The sequence below is a fragment of the Odontesthes bonariensis genome, chromosome 7 (assembly GCF_027942865.1).
Source record: "Odontesthes bonariensis isolate fOdoBon6 chromosome 7, fOdoBon6.hap1, whole genome shotgun sequence".
NCBI classification, from domain to species: domain Eukaryota; kingdom Metazoa; phylum Chordata; class Actinopteri; order Atheriniformes; family Atherinopsidae; genus Odontesthes; species Odontesthes bonariensis.
The window spans coordinates 24,890,170-24,904,417 of record NC_134512.1 but is presented as its reverse complement, the minus strand read 5'-3'; the positions used below and the strand labels follow the sequence as shown (position 1 = coordinate 24,904,417).

Here is a 14,248-nt window from a genome sequence, read left to right as displayed (position 1 = left end):
ATTTATTCCAGTAAGAAAAATGACATGTTTATTCAAGATTACATGTTAACATTGTTTTTTTTAAAAAACAAACAACAAAAAAAAACAGGACAAATTAAGTGCAGAGCCCTACAGGTTATGAATTCTGCCATTTATATAACGAAAAAAAGACAGAGGGAGAGAGAGAAATAATGCCGTCCTTGCTATGTAATGGAGACCAAAGCTAAAATATATTGAGACTATGCAGCACAACTGTGATAAGTGTTGCAGCAGTCGGTGGATTTATTTTGTTGATGGAATAGTAAAAAGTTGGAATAAATCTCCCCAACCGAGCCATCAGCCAGAGAGAAAACACCGACAGCAGCTTGATCATCAGACTGGAACTAAACTGGATTTGTGCACTGAACACATTCATGTGCATTACTGTAGTTTTAATCTAGGTGTGACTGAAAAGGCTTAATCATTACCTGAGGATGGAAGAAAAAGCTAATGTTCTGCACAGCATCAGACAGCCTGCCAATATGCATTTCCATCAGGCAAAAAGAAAGTTTGATATTTAGGGACCACTTGCTGCTTTCTGATAATTACGTTACCGCTGGCACATGTATCCAGATGGATCAGCCATATCTGAGAATCCAGCCATTTCTAAATAAGTTGTCAACGTCTTACTTTTAGCAACTCATCTATGCCCTAATGACCTTGAATGTGTCTAACTATGCCTTATGTGGCATATCTGTAGTCATTTAGATCAGCAGACAGATGCTTAATAATACTTGTGTTCACACCTGAGTCAATAACCATCATAAACGTCCCAAACCATGAAGCCTGACAGTAAATTATTACCAGAATATTCCGGCCGTTTTGAATAAGCGCTCCCTGTTTATCTCCAAAGTGTGCCATGCATTCGTGGAGTGGTTACAGTATATGGAGTGTAAATATTTGGTGGTAATAAAAGCCCTAGATAAGAAATGCATGTGGTTAAACCAGCTTTAATTTAGTTGTCAGCAAGTTATGAAGAGATGTCCAAATTACGAGTTAATAGTGCGAGTAGATTCAGTAGAGAGGACCCCACAAAATGTCGTACCGGATACTTTTAGTCATAAGTATGACGAATAGGCTGCTGAAGTCAGAGGTCTGGCTGTGAAGCGCGGATCAATTTCATGCACCGCAACTTCAACAAAAAGCCCCGGCTCCAACATCAGCCATGAAACTGCAGTCAAAAGAAGTGAACACTGTTTATTCTCCATCCATAAACAACACGGGAAACCGAAAACCGCAGACACCTCCTTAAATCTGTCATTTATCCTCCTTTTTTTCCTCATGTGTCCAGTGATGCTCTGCTGACAGACAGATAAACATGCAGTCTGCCACGAGAAGCTGTTTTTTTTTTTTTTTGCTATTCTCCATGTTGACTGTTTACTTGTGGTTTCGTCACAGAGTATTAAACCAAGAAATGATGTTTATCCGAATCCGCACAGCAAACACAGTTCTCTTATTAATCAACTTGTTAAACTGTAGATGTTTTTACATTTTCCCTAATTACTGAGTTTTAGAGGTTATGGAAAATGTCTTTTTGCCTCTGATATGCTTTTGAAGTGTTCGGGAAAGAAAATTGACAAACAAAAGCACTTAACGCAACATTCGTCAGTGCATCAAATGCGTCTCACTGCGAGCGTTCTGTACGGTTCGACTGTTTGTCGAGATTGTTGTTGCTACTAAAACGGGTCCCAACAGACCAAAAGTACACGGGGATTCATAAAGAAGAATTTTACAGATAATTCCACCATTAGCTGTTTTGCTTTGATTCGCAATTACATGTAAAGTGAGCGAAATGTGCTTTTCCAAGAGTGCGGTACCTGACTGCGGTCCGTCTTCATGCACTGCTGCAATAATTGAGTCGATTTTATTTTAGTATTATAGCTCAGTGCATAGAACGGCGCTTTTATCTGCAAAGGTAATGCCAACGAATGTTACTTGATCATGCACCGCAACAGTCCTAGCATAGTGACTGATTAAACACCGTATAGACACTCGGACGGGTCATATTTACATGGGATTATGAGAGAAGGAGCACAGGGTAATTTGGGGGATTCTCAAAGAGAATCTGGCACACAAATCACCTTCAGTTTTGTACAGGTAGTGGAGGAAAATGTCAAGCCTGACATTAATTCAGTTTAGTGGGAATCCTTAATATAGGAAGTCTGAAACCTCATTGTGACAAAAGTGCAGATAGGGCAGGAAATGTTTTGCTCCACGTCACTGCTCAAGACACACAATCACAGGGGCGGGGTGGTGACCGCGATCAGCCACTGCTCTGCGGACCAATGGGACTGACGTTGTCTCAACCTCCTTCTTCACCGTTTTAAAAGTCTTAGCGTCTTCAGGTTTAGTAATTAGTGCATTCTGTACCCACCCCGGCTGTTCTTCAAAAGATAGAAAACTTGGAGGTTGCGAGAAATGTTTCTGCACACGGAGAATTGAAGTGAACACCAAAAAAAAAAAGTAGATTAATAAGAGCCTGACATGCAAGCTTATGAGTAAAACAAAGGATGAAGCTCTTCAAATGCAAATACTCCAAACTAAACCTAAAATCAATGTAAACCCAAAGACAGTTTAACGCAACCAGTACCTATAGTGTTCCTTCAGACTTGCAAGCATGGTGGAAAAGGACAAATAAGACTGAAAGTCTAAAGATCCATGCTACAGTTAAAGCAGAACTACATGGAATGCACAAGATTTTTTTTCCTTTCTCTTTTTTTGTTTTGGTCCAGCCAATCCTCCCATCAAAGTCCCCTGCTTTAAGGACAGCAAAAGGTGCGGAGTTTTGTAGCACAGGGTCACTGGAAGCGAACTACACTCTATCGTATTGGTGTTACAGTACCAGTGTTGTGGTTAGGGGGCATGATGAGACCTTTATCCAGGGCAAGCCTTCGCTCTTGGGTAAAAGTTAGACTGGAGAACCTGGTCGTGGTCGCTTTTGAAGGGGTCCTTAGTGGAGCTAAGCCTCCGATTCCGAGTCTTCCTGTCCTGCTCCGTTGTTTGCAACGCCCGTCTCTGGCTCCAGGAGCAGGAACTTGCCGTCATTGGTCAGAGGCATGTTCTTCATGAGCTCAGCCAGAGCCTCTGGATCCTTCAAATAAAAGAAACAAAAAAAGAACACGTAAAATTAAAAACAACAAAATTATCCAGCTCATTAAGAATTCTCTCATTTTATTTTGCATTTGAATTCTGAATCTTTTTGTGTGGCCTTTTTGGGGGCAGAGGGAGGTAAAGTGTTCCCCCTAGTGGACGAGTTCCTGCTGATATATCTGAGAAATTTAACAGAATATAATGAAATGTTGCAAACATTACCTTCTTGGCTTCTGTGATTTCCTTCGCCAAGTTTATGGTGTAACATATCTGTGAACACAGACAAAAAGAGGCACGACTGAGTTTGTGCTTGGAGCATGAGTCGACGTATTTATCACCCCCCCAACACGAGTGCTGCTGAGCCAACCTTTTCGCCCTCCGTGTTGCTCTCAAAGACAAACGCGCAAAACGAGGGCTCCCCCTCCTCATCTCCATCACTCCAATCTCTGCCCTCGACTACGAATCCCATCAGTCTCCCGTTTTCTTGGTGGGCTCCAAACTGACACACCTCGTCCAGCTGGAACTGAGGACAAAACAAACAAAAAAAAATATCCAGAGAGATTTTCTTTTTTTTAAATGACTGTACCATAAAAAGTATGACTTAAAAGAGTACTGACTTGATTTTTTTTCTTCATACTTACACTTATTCTAGTAACTTGGGTCTGGGGGTCTATTAACCTGCAGAGAGAAGACAAAAAAAAATAAAAAATAAAGACTTTTCTTAGATTTTTCTGCTTTTGTTATTGAGATTCCCAATTCCCGAACAAGTTTTAACAGCCATCCTTTGGAAGAGTAATAGCTGACATCCCTCAATGGGCTCTTAATTTAAGGTATTTTTGCTTGGATTTACTTTAAGTGGTAGGGATGCTTGCACACTGTCAACATGGGAACACAGAGGTGGATGAAATTAGACTGTAAATGATGACATTTTACCTGTAAAACAGATGATGTTTTCCCAAAGAGTTGGGTGGAGTGGTATGGTGTAGCGGTTTGGTTTTCTTTATGGTCGAAAGCAGACGCTTTAAGGCTAGCAAAACTTAAATGAAATGCATTTACTTACTGAGACTAATTACTAATCAAAATGACACAAATCTCTGACTCGTGACACAAAGATTGTGAAGATGTGTGTCAGATAGGGAAAGACAAATGTCTCTCCACCAGGCAAAAGGTTTAAAAAAAAAAATAAATACTAATGAAAATAAAATGACATGGAAAGAAAAATGTGTGACGTTGAGTTGTTTTGACGTCAAGCGTCATAAAAAATGTAATAATTCTACCTGAGGCTACTGCTGGTGACCATGAGGTGGGCCTCTGTGGTCCTGAAGATGTTGTGGATGGCACGGGCAGCCAGCACCTGTCTCATGGCCTCGTAGATCACCTCCTGATTGTTACCACAGCGGACGGCCATGGAGCCCAGAAAACGTACAGCGAAAACCTGCTGGAGGAGGGAGTCTGCAGAGGCATACATACATCATCCTCTTACAAACACGTCAACTGCATATACCCACAAGGACAACAAAGGCTCTTTAAAAAACCCGGGCTAAATACCAAAAACAGAGGTGGAATTCCACTTAAAAAGGTTGAAACCGAGTGAACACTTCATAACAAGAAAATGATTACCATCGCTCTCTGATCTACAGTCATCATCTGTCTCTCCAAATGGATTAGTGCGTCTGTGAGTATGAGAAAACATGCATCAGGACAAAACAATTAAACTCCTGCACAGAGCAATTTTGAGGAATTCAGTTTCCTGGAAATGACATAATAAACCCAGTGAGGCCAGCGTTTAGGAAATTAGCATCATCAGCCACCGGTACCTCACCCTTGCCTGCAAATACATAAACAAGCACCCACACAAACTTCCTGCCGCAGCTGACCCCTCACCTCCCCCCGGCTCTGTTTTGGTCCTGAAACTCGGACGCTGGCAGCATGATATCAAACTGAATAGGCGTCCCGGGGGCTATCAGATCCTCTGGTTCCAGAGCAGCCCCTGTTTTCTGGGAATCACTGCCGGTTGCGTAAACACCTCCTGGCTTTGCTCTGAAGAAACAAGACACAGCATTTTAAGTAGCAAACCAATCTAATTCCAAAAAAACAGTCACTGCACAATAGACTAACATTTTACTATCATAAAACAGTTTAATCATAATACAGATAGCCTATAAAAATGATGCATTCCCAACTGGCCTCTGATGTAAGTGTTGGTGGGCACAAGCTATATAACCACAAGGAAGGAATCTGATTGGAAATTGACCAACTTCTGGAGCTTAGTCTCCCCTTATGACAGTTTGTATAAAGAAGGCATACTGAAAACTAAACTAAATTAAAAAGCTATTTCCTGTACTTCCAGCGTATAGCGTTTGAACTACCAACTCAAAAGCTGGGACAAAAGCACAACCCCCACTTGGCACTTGAGCACCCAGATTTGAAAGGGTCTCATTTTGTGAGACACTTTCAGATTTGCTGTGGATTTCTGTGTCACACTACCTGTGTCAGGGTGGAAATATCCTGCCTCCTCACTCTAACTTTACCCAACCTCAAGTTCGAATCGGACTGCATTCTCTGTGCCTCAGCAGGAAGTGTGAACTTTTGCTTTCTGCTTTGCTATCAACTGAGAAGTCTCATCAACAACTGTATAGTTCACTTAGGAAAGAAATTAGCCATCATGCTCTACCACTACTTCATCTCGCGGTTTTTTTTTCTCGTTTTTTTTATACCGACTAGGGAATGTAATTTCTAATTTCCGTTCTTTAATTTCTGCGCTAGACGGAAGTTGGAAATTCCAATTTTGAATTTGTAATTGAATGAACCCCCAATATGCCATAACAAAAAGCAATCCCATACAGACAACTGCTCTTAACATTAGTTGTAAAAAACTACAACAAAAAACAACAACAGAGGAATGGACTGACTGTGGAGCTCATAGGAATTATTAATCTGCAGTCAGAAGCCATAGGCCTTACCTGTCTGGGTTTGGGGAGCCTTCTTGTCTCTTCTCAAAGCTGGTGATGGGGGTGACTGCCTGGATTGCAGTTTGGTTCAATCGGATGGCGACAGCCTGACATGAAGGAAAAGAGGTAATGACGGAAATCACAAAGAGCTGAAAGCAGACAGAATCGACAGTGGACTAACGAATGCGACATATAACAATGAGAGCGTGGAGTTTTCCACAAACCCCCACTCATCAAGGATGTAAAACTTTATCCATTCAGTTGAGGAAATCAGCTAAAATTATTCCCCATCCGTTTCAACAGATGGGAAACTCCATCAGGTACTCTCAATAATTCCAGCTTCTACAGTTATTAGAAACACACAGCTATTTGGCAGAGATCCTACAACTGCTCCCAAGGAGACAAACATATCATTTTCAGGTATGTGGTAATACGACTGCTGTCAATGAGTCAAACTAATAAAATCGCTGACAAAAAAAAAAACTTTGTGGGGAAGTACCGTGTAGTTACCGAGAAAGGAAAATAAACAAGAATGAGAGAAAACCATTTAGCCACAGCTCCACTCTCCTCTGAATAATCTGAAGAAATAAATGCGTTAATAGAGCCAGGATTCTGGGCTATGACGGCAGTGAAAACTACTATAGTTCATTGTTACATGTCTGGTTTAGTTGACGTCTATCATTTAAATTGTAGTTTACGTGTGCGTGCGTGCGTGTGCGTGCAGGAAGACTTTACCTCTGGGTTGTCAGTCAGGTAGATCTGTCTGGAGATGTTATTCACAGTGCAAATCCACTGAGAAAGAAACACATACATCCACATTAGGTCTTCCTCGAGATCAGGCACAATTACCCTGATATCGCTTGACTGATACCAGCTGTGACAGGCCAGCCAGATGTGTCCAAGAAAAGAAAAAAAATAATAATAATGGAAAACCACACAAATGAGGCTCGACAGCTTCTTCAATTTTCATGATGGATACTTGTAGCAGTGGATCTCTCTGCGATGTAGCTGTGAAAGAAAGACAATCAAACACACTGCTGTTTAAGCTGCCTCGGTCATACGAACCTCTTCATATTCCCTTTTGCTCTCAGCTTGGAGAATCATTGACCTGGAGACATGAATAACAATGGAGGAATTAAATAAAAGTCATTCAGTCTGCACACGTTGTGTATAATGACCATTGATGGATTATGGAGAAACGTGGGCATACGTCTTTCCTGAAGGGGAGGTTATCTGAAAACAATAGCGTCTGTCCTCACACTCCACAGCCATGACGGAGCTGTTGTCCAGGTCCAGCACCATGCCCCCTGCCACCGCCCCACGAGGCTGGCACATGAGGTTTCCGCCCTGGGTGAAGAAGTACAGTCGATCCCAGGCAGTGGTCACCAGGCCTGTTTTACTGGAGAAGAACAGGAAATTGAAGAGTATTGTTGAGGCACATTTTATGCGTGTGTACTTACACATACATGTGATGTACTTATCACTTAATTGCCAAACAAAGCTACACCTGTATGAATCACATGAATTCCTGTAAACCCTCCTCTTGTACAGCCAGTTCACAAAACATCCCCTAATGCATCTTCTTGGGCAAACATTGCAGTGCAGTGCTCACGGTGCGCTGGGTGACTCAGACCCTTAATGATGAGAAACCATTTAAAAACATTCTCTGGCTTCAGCTCCATTTGACAGGCGCTTGAGGTTGCAGGCGGCGTGGTGCTCTGTGGAAACTTTTTTTCTGGTGTCGCAGACATTTGTCAAAGACCTTGGGTCTACACAAGGGAGCGCCAGAGTTTGACAGCTCTGACATTTCACTAAATCACGACGGGAGCCATGCTGAAGTTTCACCCCTTGGAGCTATTAAGGAAGTTCCCCTTCTCATACATCTGCTCCACAATAAGCTGACAGAGCACGCTGTCATCATGCTACCCGACCCACCTTGTCTTCTCTGACAGAACTATTGTTTTCTGTGTTCATGCATATTCTGAGCAGGTTTTGTAAGAGATGCAAAAACTATTCCCTGCTGTATTTGGTTATCAAAAAAAAAAAAAAAAAAAAAAACATACTGTGGCTACTGTGTACTCCCTGCGCCGTCTTTAATATACAGACGAAATCCGAAGAAGCTGTTTAATTTGTCATCTTCCGAGACAACCTTTAAAATACAGATGAGCAGAAATGAATGGGAAATGTCACTGGGTTTCTGATAGGGCCATGATGAGGGTAGTTCATCTTACTTTCTAATGTTGAGGTAGCCATTCTTCTGGATGAGTGTACGATTGACAGGCTCAGTGTCCTTATCTGGCATATAGACGGTGTCCTCCACTGACAGAAGCTCCCTCTGGGACACACGCATGGCCTCTGCCTCAGAGTCCAGCTGGGACTGGATACTAGATGGACAAAATGTATCAAAACTGACAGTCAGAGAGTAGATTGTTCTCACTAACTGAGCACAAAAATACAACAGCTTTGGATATTTATCATAAGGAGCTTTACTATGATGCAGAGCGTCTAGTCATGATCAGACACAACAAGCAACATTATATTTTATTTCTCACACCAGAGCTATTTTTCATTAGCGGTGCAGAAAACAGTCAAACTTAAGATCTTTACTTTTGCGTCATGTTCGACACCGAGGAGAGAAAATTATCCATCTTCTTTGACACCAGCTCAATGCCCTTCTTGAAGAAGCTGATCTGGGAGATGACAGATAAAAGTGAATCATTCCTTCACAATCTTTTCACAGTTAGTCACATGTGGCTTTGCAATGAAGAAATGATCATTTTCTTTTTCTCAATTTTACCACTTTGTCAGTGCAAAACACTACAAAATGCAAAGACTCTGATACATGAGCAGAATTTACAACTAAAAGCATTCACTAACTGCTGCAGCTGTAATTGCAGACTAAGGTTTAAACAATGCTTAGAAGAATTCCAACCCCCCCCCCCCCCCGGACTGAAGATATGTGGCTCGGTTTTAAGGTCAGCTCAGTACCTGTGCCTGAGTGTAGCCCAACATTGGTTCGAGCATAGCTACTCTCTTGCGATACTGCAGGGCGTTGAGGGCGCAGTAGTACTGCAGCGAGGCCTGGTGCTGCTTCCTTCGGGTGTAGGCCACCTCCTTCACTATGTCTCCCTTCAGCTGTCCAAACAGGAGAGGGTTAAACATGCAGATATATACAGTACACGTATCCAGCACCAACTGGCTAACGTGTGAACACACCCTCTTACATATGCAAACACTTGTCACGCAAGCAAATCAGAAACAAAGCCCGGCATTAGCAGATTGTTTATGTTGATCTAAGCGTCTTTCAAGTGCCAATTAAATACTCCCAGTGCATTAAAAGGAGCATTACCGCACAGGAAGGCTTTTGACAGTTGGGATCCATGAGGAAAAAAAGCTCCATAACACAAACTCAGACTTTGCATTTTTTCTACCTTCTCATTCTCCTTTTTCTTGGGCAGTCGACTGTACTTGACCATAGCTGCCTCATGCTCTGCACCACACAGGAGAAAAGACGTATCAGATAATAAGTGTTGCCTCCAATTTCTTTCTCAAACGAGTAAAAGCCTACTCACCATCTGTGGCGATGCCATGTATTTCCTTCAGAGTGCTTATCTCTGCAAAATTGGAACATTTGGCATGTTTACATTTCAATCATCAACAATGCACGTTAAAAAAAATGTATCATTGCTTTGGCTTTGGTTTTATATTCCTCCACCTGTGAGGTCTTTCTCTCGGAACTGGATCAAGGGGAAGACCATGCTGTCAGCCATCTGGTTGGCTAACTCCGAGTGGAGCGAGTTCAGCTGAAACACATAAAACAGATTACACACATCATGGGCTGCTGGCGGACACAAGCAGAAGGTGTATCCTTGCCAAACATCTTGAGAGATTTCCCTTTATTTTTGTATTTACAGTGACAACTCCTGCCAGGAAGCTGGAAAATAACATTTTCACTGATATGATGGCATAACTGCAGACAGTGCCTTGCCTGCATCATAATAAACTCTCACTGTGGAAGAGCGCATTCTGTATAGAGGATAATGAAACTTGCGGTTCACCCCGATATTGGAAATAGCACTGCATATCGCACAAATGAGCAAATCCTGCTGTTATTGTCTACGCTTATCAACAAGCTGCATGCCAATGTCTAACAAGCAGACATCCAGATTAAACTGAATGATTTAGTAAAACCTAAAGTTCACAAGATTAAATGCATGAGTCGACCAAAAAAAAAAAAAAAAAAAAAGAGTTCCCCTCTGTGCCCGACGAGGTAAAAGGTCAAACAAACAATCAGCCTGTGCCCTCCAAGAATTTGAGTCCTGAGGGCTGACTTAGCAGGCTCTCAAACCCCCATGGCTGACAATAACTGGTCCATCTGTTTTGTCAACAGAATATACGATAACATGCATCCATCCACCCAATGCTGCTGCTTCCCACTGTTCATCCATCCAGCATGACTCATCCCTTCCACTTCATCACTCTCAGACATTCAGTTCCGGTCTTAGAGGGATGATAGTCTGCAGGAGTGTTTGCTGTGGACACTTTCTCTACAACGTGCCGAGGGAGCACAGGTGCAAAAGTCCTTTGAAATGTGATAAAGAACCAATTAAAGAGGCTGTACTGCAGTTCATCATCTCCCACACAAACACGCACACCAAATACACAACAAGAAAACAAAGGCCTTACCTCCCCGACAGATTTTGCGAAGTTCTGCAGCGTGCTGATTACCTCTTCATCACCTTTTCCGAGAGCAAAATTCTAAACAGAAAAAGAAGGGAAAGAGACAACCTCCAGCTATGAAACTCATTTCTGCTTTACAAAGAACTACAAAGGTTTGATCCTTGTTAAAAGGGGATTAAAAAGCACATCAGTTGCAGGTCATTGCATTTTTTCTATCAAAAATCCCCTCATACGCCTCAGCAATCCACTATCAAATGCACAAAGGCCTGCTGGGTTCACGGAGAAGATTCTGTTAGCAGTGTAACAAAAAGGCTCAAAATAAGACCGTATATCAGCAAGAAATGTTTTTTTTCTTGTCCAGAGACTTCAGAAAGATCCACATGCAAAGATGACGTGAGACAGCCATCTGCAAACTCACCCGCGGGCTAAAGTGCAGATGAAAATGATAACACTAATGGGAGTGCCTCCACAGCACTGTTCAGCACTGGTTTTCTTTGCTTTTTTCCCAGTGCCATCACACACAGCACTGCTGGAAAACATCAGCACGGTTGCCCAAAACGTCTTCACCCACACATGGAAACAAAATCAGTCGACCGCTTACTTACTTTCTTCTCATATTCCAGGAGTTGTTGTGAGAGCTGCTCTGTGGCCAGTCCCATCTCGCTCTGTGGAGGGAAAGATCGAGGGAAGAAGAACGGACTGAATTACAAGGGGCATGTCCCCAGCTTCCCTTGTGTATCACAAAAACATTATAGGAAGCAAGGCGATAAGAGATTAAGCAAGGCTCAAGTGAAACTTCCTTTAAAAAAAAAAAAAAAAAGCAAAGGGTGATGGGTATAATGAATGCCAGTTGTACTTGTGGACTCAGCTGTTGGTGTGAAAGGTCAACATCTGAGAATCGTCAGCATCGTTTGACTTCACTTACAAAGCGACACCTTTATATTTGAAAAACTGGTTAAAACTGATTTTTGGATTAAAACTGTGGCTATTTTAAGTTAAAAGGATTTTGACACACAGAACTGTCCGGGTTTGATGTCCAAATCGGCATTTGTCATAGCAAAAAAAAACACTCTACTGTACAGTAGATAAATGGCTCCAATGTTCAGGGACCCATCTTTACTCTTCCACGTCTCGTTCTGTGTTTGAACATGTGCCTGGTTCACAGTTCCTCACAGTTGAGGGAGCGGAGTGTGGCTGTTTGTTTGTGTCATGTTTTGTACCTGTGCTCCAAATACCCGCTGCATCGACTGCAGCAGCTGGTTGGTGTAGTCTGTCAGCATCCCCGCATCTTCCTCAAAGACACTGAGCAAAGAGCGAGTCTGTGGGACAAAAGCAAGAATGAGTCTTTGGTTCCACAACTGTTGAATGTCCAGCATTTTTATTTCTTTATTTATCACTTTTGGTGTTTAGGTTTTTTTTGTTTGTTTTTACAGTATTAAATGGAATATTTTTTAGGTTTAGACAGATTAGTCAGACAGAGCAAGAAACCAGACTTCATCTTTGGTATGAAGTGCATTGTCTTCAACTGTTAGAAAACTGTATAACTACATCTGCAGATAGGTCAACACCAGTCTTAATCATACATGCTAATCTTTACTTGTAAGTGATGCCCAAACAGGCGTGTTGTTTGTCCAGCATTCCTTATCCACTTTGTTGGCACTTGGACGTACACTTAACACAACATAGGGTACCAATGAGTTAAAAACAGACAAATACTATTTGAATTAGGTTGGACAAGAACCAGTAACTCATGAGGATGCGTCAGGGCACTGGGGGCGGGGCGGATACTGTGATGCAGGTTGAAGTGAACCAAATGCATAATGATTTTACTACACGCCACCTATGCAAACTAAAAAAAAGAAAATCCTGCATAAGTGGAGCTCTTTCGATGAACAGGTGCAGCAAGTAGTGCAGATAGAGCAGAGTAACACACCCACTGAGTAAAGTCTATTTGCACTTCACTGCAGTTGACTCTTGGCACATAAGGACTGTCATTTCAAACCAAAAGGAAATCTGCTGGGACCTTGTTGCTGTTGGTTGTGTTTACATTTCACCACAGAGACGATGCCCCGTCTTTCACCCGGAAGAAGAAAAAAAAACAAAAGTGCATTTTGAAATGAGGGAAAAAAAATCCCCCTCCAGCATGGGCTGCACTTAAGTAGAACCATCAAAGTGGCCAGGCCTATTTGGAGGAAGAATGATGCAACACACAGCTGAGTACAGGTTATACTAGAATAGAGAGATGGCCCAAACTGGTGTCTCCACAACATGCATGAACTCTAGATGTTAGTGGACAATTTCCATCCTGCATTCAAAACCCGTAAACATAACGATAGTGGTCAATGACTCTGCCATTTTGCAGCTTATTGACAAATTCCAGGCAGTCCGATATTGGAAACCCCTCCCACATTCTGCGATTTGGGCCCAGTTGGGCTCCAGAACAAGCTTTAGCCACAAAATCTAGCCAAATGTGACATAGGAAAAGAAAGCGGCTGCAGCAGAACGATGCAGGTTAAGCTATGTGGCTGTGACTGAGGCCAGTCTGGATGTACACATAAAAGTCGCCCCTCACAAGGAGAGCTGACAGCCCTATGACGTGCGGCAGCTTTGTTATAGCAACAATGACATAAAAAATGAACAAACAATTGTGGAAATTATGAACGAAAGCCTGTTTATAACCGGCAGGCGTGGCCCCTGCTGACAGAAGATTATTTTCTCATTACAGTGTCTACAGAGAGCTGTCATCGACCAGTGGAAACAGCCTACAAAAGGGAACAGGATACATTATGGGCTAGTAAGCGAACTTCAGCGCTCGTAACGCATTTAATGTAACCGTTGTATCTTCAAACACGAGAAAACACGGGCAGGCCTACCTGAGGACTGTCCTGTAAGGCGTCCTCCAGGAGCAGTTTGTGATGTACGGCCGGCATCTTGTTAGTGGTAGAGGAGAAGGGAATGAGAGCTTGAAATTACTGAACGCGCACTCAGTTTCCCAGAAGTCTCTGCGCAAGCAGAAGACATACGTAGGAGTTGGAGGCGGCCCCAGTCTGATCTCACCCTCACCCAAACAATGCAAACTCCTGTAGGACCAACCGACAACCAGAAAAAAGAGAGAAAAAACACTCTTAAACTCTAAAAACAGATATTCGTGTACTTTGTATTTGCTTCTGTTACATAACATGACACTTAACATGTGATTATATCTACTGCGATGCTTCAAAGCTAATGCGAGACTTTGAGGAGAAAAGTTATGCTTTTCTAATTTTAGAAGCAACAGTGACCTCGTGTGGTTGTCCAAAGAATAGCCGCGCATTTTATTCTCAAAACAAGTTTTTCCTAAATTTGAGTGAAAAATTAAGAAAGGAAGGAAGACACGTAGAGCAAATAAACTCGTGAGTACCTATAAAATCAGAGTAAGTAATTGTTTTGGAAAGTTAAATCTTTGTTTCATTCTATTATGTCCTGTCTTTAGAATTAATACGAAGAAAATATTTAACTTATTATTATAT

At 42.2% G+C, this 14,248-nt stretch overlaps 1 protein-coding gene across 1 annotated transcript; it reads right to left on the bottom strand.

Moving 5' to 3' along the window:
* Positions 1-7: 7 nt before the first annotated feature.
* On the bottom strand, positions 8-13,727 carry appl2 (adaptor protein, phosphotyrosine interaction, PH domain and leucine zipper containing 2). Its single transcript, XM_075470273.1, has 21 exons — positions 13,613-13,727; positions 11,960-12,058; positions 11,345-11,404; positions 10,746-10,817; positions 9,775-9,862; positions 9,632-9,673; positions 9,491-9,549; positions 9,048-9,194; positions 8,667-8,749; positions 8,291-8,443; positions 7,270-7,458; positions 7,125-7,167; positions 6,795-6,851; positions 6,072-6,166; positions 4,993-5,148; positions 4,729-4,781; positions 4,386-4,560; positions 3,750-3,786; positions 3,476-3,631; positions 3,331-3,378; positions 8-3,109 (listed from the first exon to the last, which is right to left on the bottom strand). The coding sequence occupies exons 1-21, from the start codon at positions 13,667-13,669 to the stop codon at positions 2,978-2,980; spliced, it is 2,001 nt and encodes a 666-aa protein (XP_075326388.1). The 5' UTR covers positions 13,670-13,727; the 3' UTR covers positions 8-2,977.
* Positions 13,728-14,248: the final 521 nt, after the last annotated feature.